Source organism: Lepisosteus oculatus, chromosome 12 (assembly GCF_040954835.1).
Source record: "Lepisosteus oculatus isolate fLepOcu1 chromosome 12, fLepOcu1.hap2, whole genome shotgun sequence".
NCBI lineage: Eukaryota > Metazoa > Chordata > Actinopteri > Semionotiformes > Lepisosteidae > Lepisosteus > Lepisosteus oculatus.
In genome coordinates this window covers 27,265,287-27,291,550 of record NC_090707.1, presented here as the reverse complement: position 1 = coordinate 27,291,550, position 26,264 = coordinate 27,265,287, and the positions used below count along the sequence as shown (strand labels likewise).

Here is a 26,264-nt window from a genome sequence, read left to right as displayed (position 1 = left end):
TTATTCAATCTTGTGCCCTAAATTCTGTTTCATCTGAGCAAAAACTTTAAAGAGATGCTGGTGTAATGTTTAGTATTACATTCACTGACCAAAATATTAGGAACCTCTAGACAAATTAAAAAGACTCTTTGTGGTAGGCAATGTCTGGTTTGCTTGAGGAGTATGAGGCATCAATTTATCCTCAATTAAAATTAAAGTACTGTTAAAAACTAGTAAAACCGGTGGACCATGTAGGCAATTTCAGTCATCATTAGCCTTATTAAAATCTTATGTGAAGCTGATCCTACCAGAAGAATGGGATGGGATTGGGTTGCAAATATTTCAAAATCTTGCAAATTACATGCCAGCTTATGCTGTTCTTACCAATTGAGAAGATTTGCAAATTAAAAAAATTTAATTGTTTCTGTAATCTGTACATATCTTATATGATCCTACATTTTGTGTGATCTATAAAATAAATTTACATTGTGGCTGATATAAGATTCAAACTAAACAATTTCATGAAAACTTCAGCTACAGTGACATTCAAAAATAATCCCTCTAGTAGATTGAATTTAATGTGCTGGTTTGCCATGTAATGTGTACTGGTAAACTTTATGTACTTTTCTAATCACTACGACTACTTTTGCATTTAGGCTCTTAACTTCCAGGGACGATTGAAATATCTCCATGGTCAAAATAAGATGTCAGAAGATGGTACCATGATGCATTCTCAGCTGGCCCTCTTTGCCATTGCCACGCCTGTTCAGCCACCATCCATACTGGAGATCAGAACCAAGACATTCATCTTTCAAACAAAGCACAAGCTAGACTTTACCCCAATGGGATGCGACACAAGGTAAATGATATTTAAACTCTTAGATCGTAGTCTGTAAGTTAGAATTCCTGTTCTGTTATCTGGAGAAACAGTTTTCATCGTCACACAAGGGAGAGACAATGTATCATTGATTTTCTCCATTATGAATAAATCATAGATGTAAGGACCTTAATTTTAAGCATTGAGCATTTTCTAAAATGTGCATCCTGGGATAAACAAAAGCAAAATCAAAACAACAAAAAGCACTAAATGAGGTACTCCTTTACTTGAAGAGATGTGGGAGTATGAAACAGGCTACCCAGCCATATTGTGGAAGCTGATTCCTTGATACATTAGTGTCTTTTAAAAAAAGGGCTGGATGATCAATTAGCACCTAACTATGAAACAGGCTAGATGAATTGAATGCTCTCCACTTGTTTGTAACATATGAAGCACATATTTATACCTCCTGTATTGTGTGTCAGACAAACATTTCTTAACTACTGATATTATAATCCACATCATTGCAGGATTTCTGCAAACAGAGTAATAACACAGATGGTATAAGTCTTGATATAGAATTTATCATTCTGATGTTAGTATATGACATAGTCATATGAAGTTTATAACTTAAGTCAGTATCTGGAAATTTACTTATGAGCTACAGTAATAGCAGCAAACAACTTAGCATCTGCACCTTGAATGTTGAAACTCACACTACATATTAAACAATGTATAAAATATAAAAATATTTTGATAGATTGCTTTAAAAATATATTTAAAAATGTTATTACCAATACTGTATTTCAGAGGTTTGTATTGATCCCAAGAATAATCCTTTCATTGTTTCCTACTTACAGAGGAAAAGTTGTTTTGGGATACAGTGAAGTAGAACTCTGCATGAAAGGAACTGGCTATCAGTTTATTCATGCAGCAGATATGATGTACTGCGCAGACAACCATGTGAGAAGTGAGTTAAGCTATAATTTACCATCATGAATACATACCATATATAAATCTGCCATTATAAGCTATCTGAAAGCTATCTTGTCATCTATATACTGTACAGTAGATACACAAAAATGATTTATAAATTTTGATAAAGCAGTATCCATACTCTGCTAGTTTGCTGAAAATGTGGCTAAAGGTAAGAAGCATACATGTTGGCACGGTGGTATTGTGGCACATTGCTGCCTCACAGCACTGGGGCCCTGGGTTCAATTCCTGGGGTGCTATCTGTGTGGAGTTTGTATGGTCTATTTGTGTATGTGAATTTGGTTTGGGTGCCCCAGATTCCTCCCACAATCCAAAGACATGCTGGTAGGTTAATTGGCTTCTGTGAAATTGACCCTGGAGAGATTGTATACAGTATGTTTGTGTGCCTTACAATAGACTGACTTTGCATCTAAGGTTTATCCTGCCCGTGGCATTATGCAGGTCATGTTTAGTGTGGAGGCGGAACCCTTGTCTAAGGGTGATGAGTTGCCTTGACAACCACGGCTGAGGCAGTGCATTTTGGATGAGCCATAGCTGTGGGTTATTTAAGAACACACTGAACACTTCACTGGTTGGACCAGCAAGCAGGTCCTGAGTCAGTTGTAGGTGAGAGAGAATGCAGGACCCTAGCTGTCCTATATGAGAGTGGTGGGTCGAAGCAGGACCAAAGCGGGTATAAGACGCTTTTGGTGTGACTATAGCTAAGAGTGTGTCTAACTGGAGAGAAAGGGAAGACATATTCAGGGCTGCAGTTAACACCCTAAGGGGAGAGTTTTAGAGCGACAGTCCCGGAAGGGATTGTGGAGAGAACGTAAGGCCATCTTTTGTTTTCTCCTGCCTGCCGTGAGTATTCACTGGGACAGGCCGAGTCTTTATTCTCTTGCCCCAACGTGAGTATTCACTTGGACAGGCTGAGTCTTTATTCTCTTGCCCCAACGTGAGTATTCACTGGGACAGGCTTAGTCTTTATTCTCTTGCCCCACCATTAGTAGTCACTGGCACAGGGTGAGTCTCTAGGCCTCACTCTTTTTTATTCCCATCAGGACTTCACTGTTCAAACTGGCTGTTTTTAGTCTTGTCTGGATTCAGTGGTTCAAAGCAGTGTTTTTGTTTTTTCTTTTCTTTTTCTAGTCCAGTCTGGACCCCCCTGTCACAAGCAGCTGTGTTTCTACTGTAGTCTAGACCCAACTGTAAAGCAGCTCTTTTTCTTTTTTTAAACCTTCCAGATGGGACATCACCTTTTACCAGGGCTACGCTACAGCCACAGCTCTTTTAAACCTACATTGTTACGCTTCCTTGCTGCACCCAGTGCTTCCCAGGATAGGCTCTGGGCCACTCTGATCCTCAATTGGATAAGAGGTTTTTGAAAGTGGTGTGATGATGTGATGAAATTTTACTTCATTTGGTTTCTTCTAGTGTCATAAAAATATCTGGGATAAAATACATTTCTACTGTATATTAAAACATTTCTAATTTGTATACAGAAGATGTGATATATTGTATATATATATATCTTCTCTGTGTCAATTGCAGTGATCAAAACAGGAGAAAGTGGGCTTACAGTCTTTAGACTCCTAACCAAGCATTGTGGCTGGATATGGGTCCAAGCAAATGCAAGACTTGTATACAAAGGAGGAAGGCCTGATTTCATTGTTGCAAGACAGAGAGCCTTGGCGTGAGTATCTGCTTTTAATACTGTGACAATATATATTTTAGCCAATAACAAAAATGGGTTGTTTTATATAATCTAAGGCTGCAGGGAGTCAAAAATAATATATATATACTCTATATACACGTACTTATAATAAGAATATACTAATAATAATAATAATTGCTTCCACTTACTGTATATAGCGCTTTTCAGGACACTCCACTCAATGCGCTTTACAGGTAATGGGGACTCCCTTCCACCACTACCAATGTGCACCATCCACCTGGATGATGCGACTGCGGCCATAGTGTGCCAGAACACTCACCACACATCAGCTATTAGTGGGGAGGAGAACAGAGTAATGAAGCCAATTCATAGATGGGAATTATTATTAGGATGCCATGATTGATAAAGGCCAATAGGAAATTTGGCCAGGACACTGGAGTAACACCCCTACATGTATGTACTTGTGTTACAAGGATTCTTGAATTTTCTGAAATGTATAATTTGAGTGGTGTTTTACATTATTATAGAAGAATTCTACAACAGTAACATCAGTTCTTTTTTTTCTAATCATAATGACCAACATCATTCTAAAACATGCCACAATGCATTGCATTCCATTATGTTTTTCAGAAATGAAGAGGGTGAAGAGCACTTCCGCCAGCGGAAGCTGCAGTTGCCCTTTCATTTTGCCACTGGAGAAGCCGTCCTATATGACACCAGTCCCTCTTTGGATGACTTCATAGGATCCAGTAAAGCGCCTAAAATCAGGAAGACATCTGATCAGAAGCCACTGGATCCTGATTCCCTTCTTGGAGCCATGCTTAAACAAGACCAGTCAATATATGTGTCACATGCAGCCTCTGAGCCACAGTACTCCCTTGATAAAGCTTTTACGGACAGTCACTCAGTTGTTAAAATTCAAGGTGACCTTAACCCTTGGCAACAAGGAAACCCTGAACATAGTGCCTTTAAGCAGGAAAATAGCACATTGGCCATGATTGATACCTTAGAACAGCTCATTAATGACAGCAACCTTTGTAACACTCTGCAAAAGTTGGATGTGGATGAGCTAGGTCTGAAAGATTGGGAGAATGCCCTACTGAAGATGGACATCAACAGTGATATGTCCATCGAGCTGAATGACATCCTTACTAACGACATTTTCTCATATGTGGAAGATGCCTTGTTTAAGGAAAGGGACATGGTTGCAAGTCCTGGGTCTGACCAGCACAATTCTGAACAAACTGTATTGCCAAACGGTTTTGCAGCCAATCAGTTAGGTAACCAGAATGCCTTTGTCAATGTACAACAAAACCTTTTTGATAATGACTCTCAAAGCAGTTCCTTGTCACGGGGTAAGAACCAGCAAAGTTTCTATCCTCAAAGGTTTCCCACTACAGAAATACAGAATTCCCTGCTGATAGATCAGCAAAAGTTCAATCATCAAACTCAATTACTTCCAAATAGCCAAGGAGTTTCTCACAGTCAACCCAATTATGTTGGAATGGGAGCACAAAGTTTGGTAGGATCAATAGAAGGAGCTGGAGACTTAAAAAATGTTGATCCTCAGATCCCTGTGGAATTACATGCTTCCTCACAGATTCAGCAAAGAATTAATCATACACAAACTGGTGATCTTCCCAATCAATGCAGTTCTCTTGGATTGCCTGAACACAGCTCTCAAAGCACCTTGGTCCAAAACTATCTGACTTTTAACCAAGCATTGACGAGATCATGCATGCAAAATGCCCAGATTGGACATGAGTCACAGAATTTGTCCAGCCCCAATCAGCATCAGTTGAAAAACATGGATATAAATACCCAACACCGATTAAGGGCAGCTTCTCAGGCCAGTGCAGGTCAGGCTTATCCTAACTCACTTGCTTTGTCTGCTCAAGGATCACTTCAACCTACATCACAAGCCCAGCAAATGGTAGACTCACAGCAGACAATTTTAGGCCAACCAAATCATATGGCCTCAAGTCAGAATAAACAGTGGGTTCCTTCCATTCCTAACACTAATTTTGCACAGAGTGTGCTACAGACATGCCCATTGTCTAAGAAAGAGCTGCTCTTAAAACCACCTACAACTTCCCAACTCCATGGTCATTTCTCAGTTCAGACCCAAAACAATTCGACTCTAAGAACACAGCCATGGCAGCAGAAACAACGGCCACAGCAGCAACAGCAAATACCACCGGTGATGCAAAATGGCCAGCACTATCCCACAGAGCCGCTGCCAGAAAGACAAACTACATCACACCTGCCTAGCTGTTATAGCACAGCCCAGGAACACCAGTGCAATACCCTTGGAAGCAAGGTGTTACCTCAGAATTCCCAAAATTGCAGGGTTGGTTTTGGACCTCAAACAGCAAATAATATCTACAGGTCCCCTCAGGGGCTGATGGTTAATCCTATAACCCCATCAAACAGTTGCATGTTTGAAAACAGCTCATCAGTCCCATTACATGGGATGCAACTGAGCAACACAGGACTTTCTGCCTCTATGGCTTTGTGCCAGAAGTTAAAGCCATCCCCCAACCAAAGCCCCCCACAGGCATCTTGCTATTTCCAAAGAAATGCCAGCCAGCACATTGTTGGAACATCTGTGATTCCTCAAGAAGACATAAGCATCAGTCCTTTGTCATGCCAGGTTCAATCAGATTTCATTCCTGAGAGCCTGTTATCACATCAATTTGTGAACTGCAATGGACAGACTCAGGTATATTAAAGCATGTTCAAAATAAATTTAGTGTATTTATATCTGCCTGTGAGCATTTCTTCTTTTTAATGTAAAGTGTGTACTCTTTTCATGGTTTTAGTTTATCTGATTTCTCATCCAGGTTATGTACTGTAGAAAAGTTTGTGGGCAAAATATTCAGTTTTGATCTCAGTGTTGATGAATCTTCAATTTGTTGATACTTTCTGAGTGAAACTCAGATATTACGAATTACACACAGAGTCTAAGGCCCAGTTGAATAGAAAGACCAGTCGCAGCAAACAATATACTGTAATTTATACTTGTGTAGCAACAATTTTCAACAAACTGTATTTCATCCTATGTGTATTTTCATCCTATGTGCAACGAAAAAGTACATGAATGAAATAATCAACAAAATACTGTTGAAATGTTGTTATACCTTAGCAAAATAAGCACTGTGATTTTTTTTTATATATAGAGGTAGGTGACTTGAGATAAGCTGTCCAACTCTGTCTCAATACAACCACAACCTAACAGCATTGATGAAACTGAAGACAGGAAAGCAAATCTGTTTTCCTCTGATGAGGAGATGAAAATGGATTTAAAAGTGTGACTGTTCATAAGAACAGAACAGTTAAAAAATAAAAATACTTTTATTCAGAGTAATACAACAAAAATAAAAAAAGATTTCAAAGCTTAAACAAAATAAAATGTAAGAATTAATAGAAACTAGAAGAACATTTCAAAACATTAAAAATTAGAAGGGGATATTAAGTTATATCATAGCTCAACAAAAGGCTGTAATCATGCAGATATACTGTAGTTATTGTACTTGATCAATGTATTTTAACATAAGAACATGAGATATACTGTATACTGTATGTATAGTAGAGATATCCATATCATGACTTGTTAGAAAATGTGAGATTTATGTTTTAGACATTGAACATCTTTGAGATTACATTTTAAATACTTCAGACAAGGGTAATTTCTTAATTTGGAACGATTTTTTAAGTATTCATTATTAATGTTTTCTTTTCATTTTTTGTAGATCCGTCCAGTTGAAGAGAACGGATCTTGTTCTTTTCCACCAGTCCCAAATGGAAACACATTTTTCTGAGAACAGTTAAATGAACTTCTATGATTTCTAAAGGGATTTCTTTTTCTAGCGGCATTGCAAGTAGAAAAGAAATTGAACGCATGCTCATCCGAGTCCAAAGATCACAGCCACATGTCCTTGAGGTGCCTTCAAAATATTAATTTTTCATACTTCACTTTTAACATGAAAGATTTCTGTGACATTAAAAACTGCACAGGACATGAATCCTGCTGAACCCCGACAAAGGGAATACAAAGGATCATTCTTTGGAAATGTCAATCAGCAGCAAAACAATTAGCTTCTGATGTTCCTGATGCACATTTATGAGGGTGAAAAGAATTTGGAAATGTTTATTGAAAGGACCAAGCCCTGAATGGATCTTGGTGTTTATTATTTTCAACCCCCACCCACAAAATTCGAGACAAGGATTATTATTATTATGGAGCTAAACATTTTGGTCAGAGGGAGATTTACAGTATAGCTGAAGAAATAAGTAAAATGACTGTCATTCCACAGCCATGTCCTGAAATTCTCTGATGAGATTCTTGGGAATGTAGCTGAGTTAACTGAAATACTGGCCATGACAGTAAGTATCATATAATCCAAAATCTAGGAATAAAGTATACTCTTGTAGCTTTGTAGAGGGTTTATCTTTTAAGTATTGGATGTTTTTAGGTATTGGCTTTATTTAATTTTTAGTACTATAGATAGGGTAAAATATAATACAGAATTGTAGAATTGATGGCATAATTGGCATATTGTTTTAGTTAAGAGACCAAAGAGTACTCAATTGTCTATAAAAGGGTGGTGAAACTCTACTCTAACCCTAACCCTCTACTAAATTTTAGCTTAATTGAGACAATTTTATTATTATAAATACAAGTTTTTGTATGTATTTTAATATAAAGAGGCCTAAAGATGTTCAAGCTGATCCTAATTTCACTATCAAAGTCAGACATGGAAGTAAACAACAATTATTAATTTGAAGACCATGTCCCCTATCCCCTCAGAAAATAAGTAGTTAAGCAGAAGAGCATATCCTCCATCCCATCTGAGGTTTGTGTCCTGTGACATAACATCCCACACAGCATGTGATTGTGATTGATGACAGAAGGCAACAATAGTTGAAACTAGTAAAAGGAAAAAATACATATATTCATGAAGTCTTTCTTAATTATTGGACGTATTATAAGTAATTTGATTAGACCCTAATTTATAGCCTCTACAGTGCATTTGCTTTACAGTGATGTAAATAAAAAATGTAAGTAAAATGACTTGCCATGAAAAGATATGTGTCCTAAAGAGCTACATAAAAACAATCCACAGAAAATGTCTGCTAAGGCTCCTTGCTATCTAAATGGCTTTTAAATGTTTTTTTTAGTATTATATTATAAAAAATGTTAGTCCAAATATTATTATGAATATATATTATTCTTCTGCTTTTTTAAAAAAATGTGCAACTTTTTATATTTTTATAAGCATTGAGTTGTAATTCTTTACATGTCATTGAGCCATTATGTGTTTGTCAGAAGCATTGATGTTTGTGTGTTTGCTTTTATTTCTGTTGTAATTAGTACTAAAAAGAAGGCAGCCAGGAGTTTTTTAAAGTTCAGTCCCCTTTTATTCTTAAGCACTTTGGATAAATCTGTCCCATGTTTTCTTGAGAGGAAGCATGGGAAGCAACGGGCATGGGATAGCTAAATCGTTGTTGAGTGAGTTTGTCTTTTATGTGGACATGTGGATTTATCATGTGTATATATATATATTGAGCAACACGTACAGTAGTATGTTATAAAAGCATTCAGTTGAAGAAAATTCATTTATGGATCCAGGCTGAGGTTTGATGCAGGCTATGATTGTGGCACTGAGATCATGGGTGTCCTGATACCCCTCATGTTTAAGTATTCTGTGGAATTTTTTATGAGCTGAAGTAAGAACTGCATGGTTTTGTTGACTATTCTGCTTTTCTCAAACATATCTGAGAGTCATTTTTTAGCATCAAAGTCAATATATTTATATTGCATTTTTAATAGGTTGTCATATCATGAATTGCAAAACATTTGACAGCAATTTCCCTTGAGGAAGCAGAACAGCCCTGACACTCTGGCAAGTGGCCAGTTATGATCATAACCCAGTATTTTGATGAAGAAATTACTGAAGTGTTCTGTTAACATTTGTACACAAAAACAATTAAGGTTAAGCAAGTAAGGAAAAACATAGGGATAGCATGGGCAATAATGTACTGTATAATTATTTAGAGACACACACATATTGTATATAAAGATTCAGACACTTTCTATCTGTGAATAGAGAAAGATTTTATAAATCTTACAAATACAGGGGATATAACTTAGAGCACTAACAGAGTATATAAAGTACAGAGTGTATATAAAGAAACATTTTGAGAACATGAGAATCGTTTGACCTGCCACAATCATAGCTGTTACAATAGTTGCATAGTGAAAAGCTGATTAGATCAGCTTAAATTAGACTCACTTCTAGGCTGAAAAACCTGTGAAAAAGTTTGTATTAATTATCTCATACTATGGTAAGCAGTGCATCTTGTATCTTAGTGTGAACCTATATATGGAATTTCTTCAGGAGTTTCATGATGCATGTTTTTAAGCAGGCTAAAGAAGATTTTTTTTATCTAGTATTATCATTTCCCACCCGTTTTTTTAGAATTGTTGTTGTAGGTGAAGGTGGTCCACATTGAGACAAAACAGTGTTCCTCAAAAAAATGCTGGTTTGTTAATATAGAAAGACCTGATGTATTTTCTGTACTCATTGTTCTTAAAACATTTTGGTCTTTGTTTATAAAATGGGAATTGCATTTTTAATATTTCCCTCTACTTTAGCTTATATACCAAAACAGAATATTCTTCTACGTTTCTTGTTTCTTTGCGAAGGAATATTATGGTTTTGATGTGCAGGGAAGATGTTGATAAAAAATGGCAGCTATACTGTATTTTACAGTGAAAGTATCAGTTTAAAGTCCATCACACTACATAACTTTGTGGCCACAGGCAGTTGGCTAGTAGTATGCCAGAAGCGCCGCACAATTCCAGAAATTGGGTGTACTTTTAAATTGTAAAATTAAAATATATGTACACATAGAGGTCCAGTGTAATGCTTTAAAATGTAATGATTTATTCTATGTGCCTTAAATTTGGAAATCTGTGATTGAGGGACATGTGCTGGTTTCTTTTTCATTTTAGGGGGTGCAGTGGATACATTAATATCCACGAGGTCACACAAGGTCTGTGTAGCTTCAACTATTTCATGCATACTGTAGTCTGCTCCAAAAAAACTAGTTTAGAGATAGCTCACATGCAGTTGATGCACTTTTGATCTTATTAGGTTTTATGTGATATTACTGAGCCAATGATTCTTAAAGTTGCCCCTTTTCAAATTAAAATTATGACTTTCAAATAAACATTTCTAGGAAATGTTATTTAGCACACAATTGCCTACCTTAGTCCAGTTCCACCTTTCCATTAAGTACAGTGAAGGTGTTGCATTCTGCTACCCAAAGGTATACAGCATTCAGCTAATATGGCAAAACCCAATTAGTAAAAAAAAAGCAAAATGTCTAGATATATTTCCAGATAGACTACCAAATAGTTTTCCACATGATAATTGTGGAAAAGACTGCATTATCTCATGCCTCTAATATCTTGAACCATTTTTTATTTTTGCATTTGCTATTGAAGTTATGTTGTTACATTAAGCAAGATGTGACATACAGTATTGCCCTGATGACTAGCAGTTGACCCTAATGATTGGTGTTACATAGAACCTATCTATGAAATAGATACCTATCTATGTTTGTGACATCACAAACATAAGTAGCTGATGAGTTATGTTCTTTGCTTTTTGGAATATTTAATGTTAAATAATACATATGACAGTGGTTAGTGGATGAGCAAATAGTTAAGAATCAAAAGGGAACAATGTGAAAATAATTTTGTTACACATGAGTAAAGGTAATTGCAATATTAATTAAATTAATGCATTAATGCAATAAAGACAATAAATATGTGAACTTCCTCAAATTGATGTGTGTAGGGTTATTCTGTCACACTTGTTCATGATAATTGGACATTAAATGTGCACTTCAATTCTCCTGTATGACCTAGGGGCAACTTTTGTAAATTATTGTCCGCTTTTAAATTTGATGTCTTATAAAATAACTTCATTAGTGTATACATATTCCATACATGGAGATTAGTATTGAAAGAAGTGTCTGGAAAAGTACTTGTTGCCACAAGGAAAAACAATCTTGTAGACTAAACTTTTGCATGTCATGGTTCAGTTTGGAAGAAAATGGCAACATTAATGGGGCAAGTCTGCAAAAATGTAATGTATTGTTTACAATGACTTGACTCCCACTGTTACTATAACAATTCACAGCTCTAGGCCTTTGTATACTTCCCTTTCAATTTTAATTAACCTGACATTTTGGTGTTGTTTTAAGAACACTAAATTGGGCTTAATAAAGCATTAGACTGTTCAAACATTTTTAAAGGAATAAGAACTGGACCCACATATGATAATAATAGCATGAACAGTTATTTCAACCTTCAACATGACATTTAATTATTTCAGCCACTAAACATACAATTTATTGAGCAAATATCTGATATTTTAATACTGCTGTGGATGAATATACCAGTATACAACCTGTTAAATGGTTTCCATTGTATTTGATTATTTCATTACAAACAGAGCCTTAATTTTATGTCTGGCAATTGATGGTACTTTAAGAGTTCTATTAAAAATACTGTTTGCTTTAACAGGACACATTATTAATTTTGGGGAATAAATCCCTTTCAGGCAGAATGCAGCCTGTACCTCTTGTTGAAGTGCCACATCACTGCCTTTCTACTGAGTACGTATATTAAAGGCAAAAATTATTACAAAATATCCTGTCAATTTATCTGATCCAACCTTTCATTTCCCACAAGGCCAGGTTAACAGGGTAGCTTATCACCATTTTTAGTGACATCACAACTGTTCTGACAGTGTGCCTTCCCAAACTTGAGCCTGATTAAGTAGTTTTGCTAGGCCCATTGAAAAAAGTTATTTCTGTAGAGAGCTAACCTCCACCAGATTGCTATATTCACCTTACATTTAAATTACTTCTTTCTGAAACGATACATGAAAGCTTTTAGATCTACTGCTTAGGATACCTGTGACTATTTTTGTTTTTTCTTTATGGCTTTTCCTATAGGACTGTTGCAGATTCCTAGCAGCTGATGCAGCGTCTTTTGAGATTTTGGATGTGTGGTTAAGGTTTGACAGATTTCAGCTTTTTGTGTTATTGTTAAGGCTTGCAGCACCTGGGATTGTTTCATTCTCTAACCTATTTCCTCTAAGAGTTCTGTGGATTGCTCACTACTGGTTGTAGGCTCCTTCACAGAATTTTAAATGCCTATATACTGACTCAAGGGAAGGTCTCAACTTATTTGATGCAGAGTCTCAAATTCTCTTGACACTAGATGCACGGTTTCCATCATTGCATGGTCTTGAGCATTAATGTGACTTAAGGTTTCAATGTAAGATCTCAAACTTTGACATGACCTAGATCATCAGTGCAGGATCTCAAGTTATGATGCAGGATTTAAAGTAAGATATCAAGCATTGACATGACCTCGAGTATCGATGCAGAGCCCTGACTCACTCAAGCATTGGTACAGGGGCTTTTAAAACAACACACTAATGCCCCAATTTCAGCCTAGCATTTGATGAGCCACTGCAAAGGTATACACAAGGCAAAGGAGTCATTGCATCAGTCGATTGTTTCTGTGTTGAAGGCAAACAATGCCTTCATAAAATCAAACATTGAGAAATGACTTTAGTTAAGCTGATGATTTTCCCTTGTATGGAATAACAGATAAGTCAAGTGACTGTGGCATGTAAATAGTTTTTTGTGGCCTATTGAGCAGCCAGAAATTTGGATACCATCTCCCTCCCACTGTTTCCCTTATTATTTGTTGGAGGATGGAAATCTTGGTGGCACTTACCTGGTGGCAATCTCAGCCTGCCATGATAAGGTGGATGGATCTCATAAACTCTCCACCATGTGAGTCTGCATAGAGCCATAAGACATCATCCAGTGGTGGATTTGCATCCTCTGTTTTTTATGACAGTGTTCTTTAAAGATACTATATCAGTCTGGAGGGTAAAGGAGTTCCACATACTTTTAGCCAGTGTCTTCTTGGTATTCATGAAAGCTGAATATCCGTCTTCAGCTTTTGTCTGCCTAAAACATGACAATTGTCATTCCATGTCAAATCAACCAATCTTGTTGGTGGACATCTATGCACATCCATCATGGCTATCTCTACCTGCTGGCCCTGTCATGTTGCTGGACATTTACTGTGGCTATGTCAATTGTTAATGTCATTCATATGACCTACGACACCTCTAGCCTTTATCCTTTGGGTAGTCTGTAGACTGTAGCTAGGTCCCCATCTACATTTTATATTTTTTATTATCTTTTTTTATGGAAGTGACACAGACTTTGCCTTCCTTGTCCTTGATTAGATGCAGAATGTCTCTATCTAGAATATTATATTGCAGTACCCCCAAATACCTTCAAACTTGTTAAATTCGTGACCACTGTAAATCCAACCTTTCTGTTCATGGTTAAATGGGTACTCCTGTTTCCCTAGAGTTATGACATTGCATTCCACCTAAAAGAAGATTGGGGTCATTATCAAAAGCTTCTTGTTTGTAGAAAATGGTAATGGACAGCCTCTTAAGAGAAGAAGGGCAGAGCCAGATGATGTGTCAAGGTCTAAATAAATTACATTAATGTAGGTACCAGGATATATAATTGCAGCGATATAGCTCTTTCCCAGGAGGTAATAACTGCATTCTTTTTTAGGGTCTGTTTTTTTGTGAACTATCCATGATTTTAGGATTCATTTGCAGCTTGTAGAAAGAAACAAAGTAATCTTCCGTATGCTTGTGATGGAAGCACATGCTTTTGCAAATATTTCCAGAGCCCTGCCTTTATGCTGTTTCCTCATACATCCCAGTGTCTCCATTTAATATGCAGTATCAGTGTATTATGTACAGTATAGTCATTTTGTGTCTTGTTGCTTTTAAAGACCTTAACATACTACTGTATATATTTTTTTGTGCACGGCAGTTTAATTTGTGTTTTTATTAAGAAAAGACGTTTCTTTAAAAAAGATACATGGTCTTGTAGCTTTCTTGCTTCATATAGCATATTAATAATGGCCTGCCTTGTTCCTTTTTATTCTTCTTTGTAATCTTTATATTATTAAAGAGGCATTCAATGACTCAGCATATTTTTTACATCTTATTTATATGCATAAGCTTTTCTATTTGGTGAAATTATTTTTCACTTATTTAAAAAAAACTAGTCCTCCCAAAAAATAAGAGGTGGAATCAAATGTTTAAAATGAACATGCAATCGATCTGCTGGTATGTGAAAATGTCCATTTGAACTGACTTTGACCAAAAGTGGACTCCACTGGATTCTTATTCAGGTAATGTTGTGGAAACATAGTGATCCAGCCCTTAACCACTGTGAACTTGAAGTGATTAAGTTCACATAATCACTTTCCAACAAAGCTTTAAACAAAAAATATTTTTACAGGTAATAAAATTGTACATAATTTAATTGTATAAAAAGTGTGTAATTTCTTTTATGCAAACTTTAAACATACTACAGTTTCCTTGACAATACAGTATGATACTGTTTGGTCTGTATATTTTACAAATGGACAATATGCCATGTTTTGTTTTAGTCAGTACCATTGAAGGGATTCTTCAAGAAATGGCTTGCCTCAGCATTCATGGGTCAAGAAATTGTTTGATTAAGACCAATTAGCAGCCTTTTGAATAGCAGAAAAAACATCATAATTAAATTTAAGTGAGGTGGTTAATTAATACTTAAGAGAATTAGAAGCCATGGTATAAATTCATTATCCTCAAAGAAAGGACAAAATACAACTTTTTATTCTAATTTGGACACAGGAGCAATTATTTTGATTAAAAATAATCACTGTAACAAATTATGTCTTGTTTCACTCTCTTGTGTAATAATCATGACGTTTACAAAAAATAAGCTTCTTCATTTTTTGTGGTATTCACTGTCACATTTTTTTTTCAGAAATTACTTTTGTTTTAAAATAAAATTGCAGCTCCAACAATATATTCAATTAAAATTAATCAAATACTGGCATCGTAATTATAATATAGCATTAAAAATATAATATAGCAACATCACAAAGTGACACCACAACCCAAAAAATAGGAACAATTTTTTGGGGTGTTTCGGGAACAAAGATGTGGTGGGTTTCAAAGGGGGAGCTACCCTTTAATGAGCTTTCCTTGAGTTCAGTTCCTGGAGTGCTAACTGTATGGAGTTTGCATGTTTCCTCCGAGTTTGCATGGGTTTCTTTTATACACTTTTATACACTTACTTGATAAGAAGACAAAGAACTTAAGTTTCAAAAAGGAAACCTTCAAATAATTTCTATTGGTTAAGCAAATTTCAACCTCAATCAAAAGATGTCTACATAACTGAGCTATATCAGTGTTTTCTAAAAGCAGGTAGTTGCGATTGGCCTTCTACACAAAAATAATTCTTTGGGATTCTTAAAACAAGTATTCTTTGTGTCTTCGGGCCCGTTTCTTATTAAAAGTAGATACATTTAATGTTGCAGCTGGTGTTTTGCTGAACATGATTTACTGTACATTTAACCCTTAAGTTTAAAAGAAATATTGACCCATCCACAAAGTTTTATCCACAGATTTATTTTACTGTTCACACAAACGCACAAAAATCTAACTGAAGTTATAGCTAACATGTACTACAATTATAGGGTTCAGTATTCTCACTTTTTCCCCTTGTTGCCTTGTTGATGTTAGTGATATAATAAATCAACTATGCATTTTTATTTATTCATGGCATAATTTGTCTTACTTTCATATTATTATACTATATAGTACGATGAGGAATAACGCTCCTCCACTGACATCTCTCCCAGCAGCAAGCTAAGCTTTTCCCAGCAGGTCTTCCATCAGGTTACTAGCAAAGCTCACAACTGTTTAGTGTCAGTAGATTGCCATTTGTGAGTACAGCACATTGTGCAATTAAAGGAGGTCAAACTCCATTATTATTTGAGATGATATGGTCTATTTAAAAAAGGAACAGTACAGAGTGTACTGTAGTTTTAAAATGTCAGCCATGTGAATCAAATATGTGAACAAAGACTACAATTCTTGACATGCATCACACGTGAATCACATGAAGTCACAACCCAAAATACTGTATGCCAAAACAACAGAGTACAAGTCAATGAACTGCTGTATGATCAGTATGCTGTATACTGTATATACAGTAAATACAGTATGTTTTTAAAACCACTACAGTATTGTAAAATATATATCTCATGATCAGAATCTAAACTAAAATTAGTTCCCAATTAATTGTTGCTGAAATTAGCACTAAGACAAAATATAGGTTATTTTAATGCACATGTAAAGCTGAAAAAAGCACATTGCGTCCCCAACGGCGTATAACAATAAACTATTTTTTTACATATCTGGCTAAAAAAATTTATTCGTGAAACAGCCCTACTTTCATTTTTAATAGAAAATGTATATTTAACATACTGTGATATACAGTATAAAACTAACAAAAGTAAAAACAGTATACAATTCTATAATTGGAAAAAAATAATTGGAATTGAAACCAGGTGTTTTGCAAGGCAGACACTGTCAAGGTTACAATATGTGATAATTTTAAAATGAAATAAAATCTTAATAATGATGGAGAGTTGCTGAAGTATCCTTCAAAAGAGAACATTAGCAAACAACTGCATTTTTTAAAAGAGGCTTTAACTTGCATGTCAGAATACTTTGAAGGTGTATTAACATTTTTAAACCTGAAGAAGTAATCTGTTTCTTATGGTGTACATTAACTAAATAACATTTGAAGAGAATTACTTTCTTATTGTATTTTAATTGGAATGATTTTACAATTAGGCTTTTGCCAATCTATCCATTTTCAAACTGCTTTATACACAGCAACCATCAACATAAAGGAAGCATTTTACACAAGATCAGGAAAAGAATGAAGTGTTGTGACCTTTTTGTTTTCAATTGTGGGCAGTGATCTCACATCAAGGTACCGGCAAGGCTTACATCTGCATAGCGTCAGTGGGTTGCCAGTTAAAGTGGAAAGGGTGACACTGTATACAATAAGCTGCTGGTTAAATGGCCTGTTTAACTAGTTTTCTTTAATCCCCTATGGCAGTGTTCACACCTTTACTGCACTTGACAAGAAATTGAACCTGAAAGATTTCACACTTTCTGGTTTGAGTGCAACATGAAAGAGATTAAAGCTGCTATTGACCTACCCTTGACCTACAGTAGCTTCTATAGTAGTTTTGACCAAGCTGAAATAAGCATTGATTTAAACATTTTTCCTGTAATCTGTCATAAATCTACATGTGGAATAGGTTAGTCATTGTTACTATACTAATGGTTAATTTACCATATTTATCAAGTTTTTTTTTTTGTTCAATTTATGAATAATGCTGAATGTTGTTTCTGGGAGTAAAACATTATTTTTTTAACCAAGTTTATTTTTTAACAAGCATTCACGAGAACAGTCCAGCGCAGGAGCCCAATTCACATGATTTAAGCATCACCATGTAAAAGCAGTGTTGTAAAGAAGAATGGGTTAAAAATATTCAAAACTGTTGAAGGAAAAATGTTTAAAGTAATTTATTTTACTTAGTAAAAACAATGTGCTCAGTTTTTGCTGTAGAAGTTAGCATTTGCATTGCTTTGGTTTCTGAGATAAAGGGGCTATTTTCAGCTCTACTATAGTGGTGCAGGAGAACTGAATGCTGTTTTGTTTTTATTCACCCTTAAATACAGAATGATGCTATATGGTTTTAAAGCTGCTATATTATTTTATTTTAGAATAAAAATCTAAAATAAAATTCTCTTCATTTTAAAATTAAATAAATTGCCTGAATATAAGGATATTGTCTGAATATAAGGATACGATATTGTTGGCTAGATCCACCACTTCTCTCACATCATTGAAAATAACCATAACAACCACAGACGTCTTTTCTCCACTATCAACAGACTGCTAAAGCCTATCTTCCCCACCACATTACCTGCCTCTTCACAACTTTGCAACACATTCTTAGATTTCCTTAGCTCCAAGATCCACAACACCCAGCATCACATTCTCTCAGAAACGCATTTCCACACTTTCTCCCTGCTTGTCCAACTTTACTGGTTCCCTCCTCTCCAACTTCTCTCTTCTTGACTCTGCATCCATCAGTAAACTGGTTTCACATTTGAAATCCACCACCTGTATATTAGATCCCAATCCCACCACTTTATTTCAGTCCTGTTTCACTTCCCTCTGCCCCGTTATCTTCAATTTAATAAAGAAATGCTTGAGCACTAGTGTTGTATGAATGGTTCTCAAAACTGCTGCCATTACCTGCATGCCAGAAAAGTCTCTGGACAATTTTTGCTCCATTTCCAACTTACCCTTTCTTGCAAAAATCCTAGCACGTGATTTTTATAATTCAGTTACTGACATAACCAAATACCCTTTTCGAACCCCTCCAATCTGTTTTCCAACAACTTCACGGCACAGAAACTGCCCTGGTCAAATCTTCTAATAGCATCTGATTCTGGTTATTTTTCTATCCTCATTTTTCTTGATCTCAGTACTGCTTTCTGCACTGTTAACCATGATATCTTACTTTCTCATCTTGTGACTATGGAGTTTCTGACACTGCTCTTAAATGGTTCAAGTCTTACCTCACTGATCGCCGTCACTTTGTCTCTCTTGGTGGATTTAGGTCTGAAATTAGACTCGTTAAGTCTGGTGTTCCTCAGGGCTCAATACCGGGCCCGTTACTTTTCAGCATTTACATGTTTCCACTTGGTCAGCTTTTAAGATCACATGGCCTCAACTATCATTCCTGTGCTGATTATACTCAAAGATACATCTATACCAAAACTGACACTGATGTGGCTATCTCTGTGACAAGACTAAAGTCATGCTTATTGGCACCCCTATTAACATTGTAAATCCAATGCTGTAACCCTACAGCATCAGTCTAAATTAAAAAACTTGGGGGTGATTTTTGATTCAGGTTTGACATTCGATCCACATTTGCAGCATATTGTCAAACATCTTTCTTTCACCTCTGAAATATCACTAGACTATGGCCTATAGTATATTATCACTAACTTTGTCTGAAAAGCTGATCATTTATGTTCTCCCATATCAACTACTGTAATGCTCTACTCACTGGGGTTTCTAAATCCACATTGAACAAACTCCAGTATGTCCAAAATTCGGGAGCCGGAATCCTGACCAGGTCTAGTGCAAGTGATCACATAACTCCTATCCTGGAGCCCTTCCACTGGCTTCCTGTAAAGTTTTGTGTTGACTTCAAAATCCTTATGCTCACCTACTAGGATCTGCATGGCTTGGAACCTCAGTACCTGTCTGAGCTATTATCACCCTATTCCCCACCTCTCAACCTTTACTCTTCTAATTCTGGTCTTCTGTCTGTCTCCCAAGCCTGTCTACACTCTATGGGTGGTGGGTCTTCTCTTGTTATGCTCCAAAATTCTGGAACTCTCTCCCTGCGTTCTTTCAGGACCCTATGCAGACGACACAGGGAAGAGTGAGGAAAACACGGGGGGAAAAGCATGCAGGAGACAGGAATGAAAACAGGGGTCGTGGTGCGCAGGTGTTCTGGGGGGGGGGGGTGAATCCAAGGAAAACAGTCCAAAAGGGAGTCCAAAGGGAAATCCAAGACGAGGCAAATGTCCATATCTGGGCAGTCCATCCGAGACAAAGACAAACGAGATTAAAAACAAGACCGGGATCCGGTGGAGGGTCGGGGGGAAAAAGGAGGGAACGGGACCAGGTGCTACAGGTCCTGGACTCGCCTGGTACAGGGACCAATGCAGAGCCCGGAACAGAGTGAACGTGTCATGGATGTCAGAAGGGACGAACCGTGGAATGGCAGGAGAGTAAAAAGACCATATGCATAGCGGCGAGACGGGGGTAAGCCGGGCTCAGCTGTTCAGGGAATGCCGTATAGAAACTTATGCCCTCAGGTAGCAGACGTGGGGCGACCTGGTGCTAGGTGGGTTTCAGGACATCCGAACATCAATGCTGAGCCAAGGCAGAATGAAAGACCCGGAAATATATAGCCCCAGAGAGAGAGAAACACCGGAAGGACAGCAGAGAACCGGAAATGAGAGACAGGACAGAGAAGGAGCGCTCTTTGGCTGCAGAGGGCGTGACAGAGCTCCTGGCTTTTAAGGTGGGCTGAACAGGAGGCTGGAACAAGGGGCAGGTGCACAAAATCAACTCAGAAGTGAAAGAGCCAGAACACTATCAGAGAGTCACCTTCTCTGAACGGCTTCATGTCTACACTCAAAACCTTCTTCTTTAGAAGAGCCTTTACTTACCTGATTCTGTTCTTTACCCCTCTGCTCCTACTGTATTCACTACCCCCATCCACTGTGCCCTCCTGTATTGTATTCTCATTGTGCATACTGTATGTTGTATTTTTTTTCATTGTTGTTGTTATCGTTATGAAAAGTGCTTGGGAAGCCACTTTTAAGGGTGCTATATAAAATAAAGTTTATTATTATTATTTCGAAAAGTACAGCAGCTATATCTTTTTCAAAATAATAATAATAATAATAATAATAACAATAATATTAAAAAATATATAACTGAGGTAACAGGCAACTGAGGCAAATATGTAAATTTGTTTTATCTTAACTGCACAATGATTCATAAACATACAGTGTGGTGCACCTCTTGTTTACTGTTTACTGTTGCCAGTAAAAATTGGTCAGTCTTTCACATCACCTGGGAGGAGTTCCAGCCTACAGAACTACTTCAGTTTCCGCTTCTATGGTGTTTGAGTGCATAATGGCCAAACTCCACTTTTGATTCATCTGTCCAGAAAACGTTGTCCCAGAAGTCTTGTTTTTCCATGCAAGTGCTGTTTTGCAAACTTGAGCCATGCAGTGTCTTGGAGAGTAGGGATTTCCTGCCATGAAAGCTATTCTTATTCAACTTTTCCTGGTGGTGGACTCATGAACTCAGACATTTACCATTCTGAAAAATCTGACAAAAGTCTTCTATGAGCATCATTTGGTAGGATGGCCACTCCAGGGAAGATTGGCAACAGTTTCAAATATTCTCTATCTGTAGAGTTTCTTTCTAACTGTGGACTTTATATTATTTGGATATGGTTTTGTAATCCTTCAAATACTAAGCAGCATCAATTCTTTCTCTAAGACTTTTACAGATTTCTTTTGATCTGGGAACAGTGTGTTATCACAAACCGGAGTGCTTAAGATAGGTAGGTAGATCGGTCCCTTTTCAGGCCATAAAGGCCCATGGGGAATGGGGAGCCAGGGCCACCATTTTTCTTGGCCAGCCGACACTGGAAGTGGAGGTGAGGTGATCAGCATCACACTCCGGCCGGCCTATTACCTCCAGAAGGATTAATCCCCGGTACTCATTTGGAAAGCAGGCTAACTGGACCTGGGAGCTGTCTAGAAGGAATTAGAGCAAGTTATCTGGGATTGAACCCAGGACCTTTTCGTCAGGAGCTGGATACTGAAGAAACACTTCAGTATCCAGTGTTGGTGAAAGAAGAGCTGTTTATTTGTATGCATTTATTTGTATAACAGACAAGCTTCCTACTTTTGACATAGATTACCTAATCCCTAAAACGAATCATTAGTTTTTTAGTCAAGCTTGGGTAGCAGAAAACAACGCCTTATTAAGACTTTCGTTATAGCTTACATTTGCAAAACAAGACATTTGACTTCCCTTTTTACTACACTTAAGACATGAGCTGTACTTTTCCACTGACCTATAGATGCCCCTGGTATGTTTCCACTTGCCAGGGTTATAAGCAGTTAGAAAGCTAAAAGACAAGTAGTTTGTTAGCTTTTCTAAAATTGATAACATTCCTTCAACACCCTTGCCATCTGAGCTACCACAGCTCTGATGATGAGACTGACAATGTCTGTAATTGTGTATGTAAAACATTTCTAAGTATGCACTTTTTCACACAAGATTATTGATTATTTTTTTTTAATAATAAAGTATTTTTTTAGCATTATTTGTCAGGTTAGTTTATCTACTTTTAGGACTTGGTTGAGGACTAGGCAAAGATCAAATATGCCTAAATATGTTAAAACATAGAAACTTAAGGGAGTGTGCTTTTTCACTACACTGGAGAGGGTGGAGAGTGTCACGATATTAGTCCCCCCTCCTTAAGGGTGCTCCAGCCCTTTCACTTAAGACTTTATTCTCTGCACCTGTTTCCCATTCCCAGCCCACCTTAAAAGCCAGGCGCTGACGCTCATCCAGGCTCTGCATCTGATTTCCATATCGTGCGAGTCCGGGACCTGGAAGCGCCTGGTCCCGTTAAGGTTTTAACCCTTGTTCCTGTTCCTTGTCTGCCGGTTCCGACCCGGCCTTCGTGGTTTTTAATTCCTTCTTCTGATGGATCTCCTGGTTTTGGACTTACTCGTGTGTTTTGGATACTCTAAGGATTACACTTTTGGATTGTTCGCCTCGGCCACACCTCCCCCGTGCACCAGCGCACCTTGGGCACGCCCCCCTGTCTTCTGCCCCGTATTCCTGCATGACGTTTCCCTAGTGTTTCCCCACTCCGTCGGATTGTGTCGTCCGCATAGAGTCCGGAAAGAACTGTTCGTTACAGAGAGAAAAGAAGGATTAAGTGCATGCAAAGGTAAGGTCAAGGAGCAGTCCAAAACCTGGGGCGGAACACTACAATACATCATGTCTTCAGCTATGACTATAAATATGCATATGAGGGGGTAAACAAATAATGTTGATTTATTAGTTTTCTATTATCATTGAAATGTTAAAGATTTCACTGGTAACCTTGATTTGATTTTTTTCATAAATAATTTTAAAATTCTCAAGTTACTGTTTTATTTACTATGCTCTCCATTAATAATTTTGCCTTTGTTGATGTTTATACAAAAATTCACATCGCAATCTGATGTCACATCATTGATTTATTACCCAATCTATACTGTAGAACTATACTGTAATTGGTTTGTGATTTTGTACAATAAATATCCTTTGGCAATGCTTTAATTATTTGTGATTTGCTGCTTTTTACACTGCAAAATGCAATTGTACATAAGAAAAAGACAAAATTCTTTTCAACTAAAATGTTATAAGTATGTAAGTTATTTTCTTTCATTTTATAAAAAATGATAATGACTTATACAATTCAGGATCCAGAACCTATCCAGGGAAGCATTAGGCAGAAGGTGAAATACACCCTTGGCAGGATACCTGTCCATCACACGCCCATACAGCAGAAACAAAAATACACACCAGGGACTGTTTTTACAGAAACCAATTAACCACGATCTTGTCTTTGGACTGTGAGAGGAAAACACCTCAACCCCCGCTCCGGAGAGCGCTGTAAAAACCGGCGCCCCTCCCACCACCGTGGGGCGAGTCGGCTGTAGCCGGGGCCTGTACCTCCACTGCCGAATCGAGGACCAACCCTGCCTGGCCCTACTCGACACCGGTTCATCGGTAACCCTACTCCGGCCGGGCGTCCTCCCCGACACCGAGGGCACCAACCCCCCAGGATGGGAGGCCTCCAGCCTGCGGCTGAGGACCGTGACGGGACAGCTCGCTGCAGTCCGGGGGAAACGGGTGCTTGCCTTCCGTCTGGGTGCAGCGACGGTGCGCCACCCCTGCTACCTCCCACCCATCCAGGAGAACTGCATTCTGGGGCTGTACCTTCTGCAGCGAGTGGAGGCCAGTTTGGACTTGGACCGGCAGGAGTTGGTGTGGCAGGGGGAGCGACTGCACCTGGTGGAGGGCAGGTCCGGCGAAGGCCGAGGGACGCGGGCTTGCCGGAGCCGGGGGAACAAGAGGCGGCGGCGGCGGCGTCAGTCGCCGGGGCAGACCAGGCCTGCGAGCCGGGGAGCGAGCGTGCTGGATCCTGCCCCTGAGTTGGCCGGGGGGCCAGACAAGGCGGCGGCGGGGGCCGAGCGTTGCGTGGAAGCGAGGCGTGCCGTTGAGGACCTCTTCCAGCTGAGCTGCGAGGGCCTCGAACAGGACCAGCGGCAGCTGCTCCAGGAGCTACTCGCCCAGAACGAGGATCTCTTTGCGGCGAGAGATGAGGACTGCACCCGCACTGGCCTGGTCCAACACGAGATCAACACCGGCGACGCTCGGCCCATCCGCATCCCACCGGGACGCATGGTCCACGCCAAGCGGACCGCCGCCGAGGAAAAGATCCGGGAGATGGCCGCAGCGGGGGTGATTGAGCCCTCCTTGAGCCCGTGGTCGGCACCAGCCGTACTGGTAAAAAAAAAAGACGGCTCGTGGAGGTTCTGCGTCAACTACCGCAAGCTGAACGAGGTCACCCGGAAAGATTCCTACCCCCTGCCGAGGATAGATGACGCCCTGGACTACATCACCGGGTCGACCTGGTTCAGCTCCCTGGACCTCCGCTGCGGCTACTGGCAGGTCCCGCATGCTCCTGATGCTCGTCCGAAGACTGCCTTTTCCATCGGCCAGGGCCTCTGGCAGTTTACTGTCATGCCTTTTGGCCTGTGCAATGCCCCGGCGACGTTGAGAGGCTGATGGAGAGGGTGCTGGCATCGGTCCCGCGGAACCAGTGTGTGTTGTATCTGGACGATCTGCTGGTTCATGCACGGAGTTTCGACCAGGCCTTGACGAACCTCCAGGCGGTGCTGGCCTGCATCCGCCGTGCTGGCCTGAGGCTCAACCCCCGCAAGTGCGAGCTCCTGCGGCGGGAGGTGACCTTCCTGGGACATGTTGTTGGACCGCGAGGGGTGGCTACGGACCCAGGTAAGGTCGCCGCAGTGAGGGGCTGGCCGACTCCACGCACCGTCGCAGAGCTCCGCAGCTTTCTGGGGTTGGCCTCGTACTATCGGAGGTTCGTCCAGGACTTTGCCAGCATCGCTGCCCCGCTGCACCGCCTCACCGACAAGGGCCGCCGTTTTGACTGGGACTCGGGCTGTGAGACTGCCTTCGGCCGGTTGTATGAAGCTCTGGTGGGGGCCCCCGTGCTGGCCTACCCTGACCCGCGGTTGCCGTATGTTCTCGACACCGACGCGAGTGACTCGGGGGTGGGTGCGGTGTTGGCGCAGGAGGGGCCGGATGGGGAGCGCGTAGTGGCCTACTATAGTCGGGCTTTGACTAGGCCCGAGCGGAACTACTGCGTGACCATGCGTCCCTCACCTGGCTGCTCCACTTTAAGGAGCCGGAGGGGCAGATGGCGCGATGGATAGAGATCCTGCAGGAATACGACTTCACTGTCGTGCACCATGCGGGGTCTCGCCATCTCAATGCCGACGCTCTCTTGCGGCGCCCCTGCGAGGCCGCGGACTGCCATCACTGCGCCCGGCGGGAGCAGCGTGAGGAGGCTGTCCGCACCGTGGCGGGGGTGAGCACCGCGGCCACGGCCCGGGAGGGGCCGCTGGGGGTGAGCCTGCCAGACCTGGCGCAGCGTCAGGCAGCTGATCCTGACGTGGGTCCGGTGCTCCGCTGGAGGGCAGCAGGAGTGCAGCCTACGCGAGAGGAGCTCGCCCCGCACCCGAAGTCCGTCAAGGCCCTCTGCGCCCTGTGGGAGGCCTTGGAGGTAAAGGACGGGGTGCTGCGACGGGGTTGGCGGGTACCCTCCAGTGGCGAGGTACGGTGGCAGCTGGTGGTGCCTCGGTTGCTCCGCAGGGCGGTGCTCCGAGCGGTGCACGGCCAGCCGGGTGTGGGGCACTTCGGCGGTAAAAAAACCCTGCAGCGTCTCCGAGGCCATTTTTATTGGGGTCTTTGCCACCGGGACGTGGAGCGGTACTGCCGAACGTGTGCGGTGTGTGTGGCGCAGAAGGGTCCCCCCGAGAACTCTCGGGCCCCCCTCCAACA

General features: G+C 39.8%; 1 protein-coding gene across 1 annotated transcript in view; it reads left to right on the top strand.

Annotated features, from left to right (window-relative positions):
- The window catches only part of ahr2 (aryl hydrocarbon receptor 2), a 156,571-nt gene extending 142,009 nt beyond the window's left edge, over positions 1 to 14,562 (top strand). Inside the window, exons 7-11 of the mRNA XM_015359237.2 lie at positions 636 to 838; positions 1,657 to 1,766; positions 3,326 to 3,467; positions 4,080 to 6,171; positions 7,202 to 14,562. Of these exons, the coding sequence (XP_015214723.2) occupies positions 636 to 838; positions 1,657 to 1,766; positions 3,326 to 3,467; positions 4,080 to 6,171; positions 7,202 to 7,270 (2,616 nt within the window). The 3' untranslated portion in view covers positions 7,271 to 14,562. The remainder of the gene's footprint in view (positions 1 to 635; positions 839 to 1,656; positions 1,767 to 3,325; positions 3,468 to 4,079; positions 6,172 to 7,201) is intronic.
- The last annotated feature ends 11,702 nt before the right edge of the window (positions 14,563 to 26,264 follow it).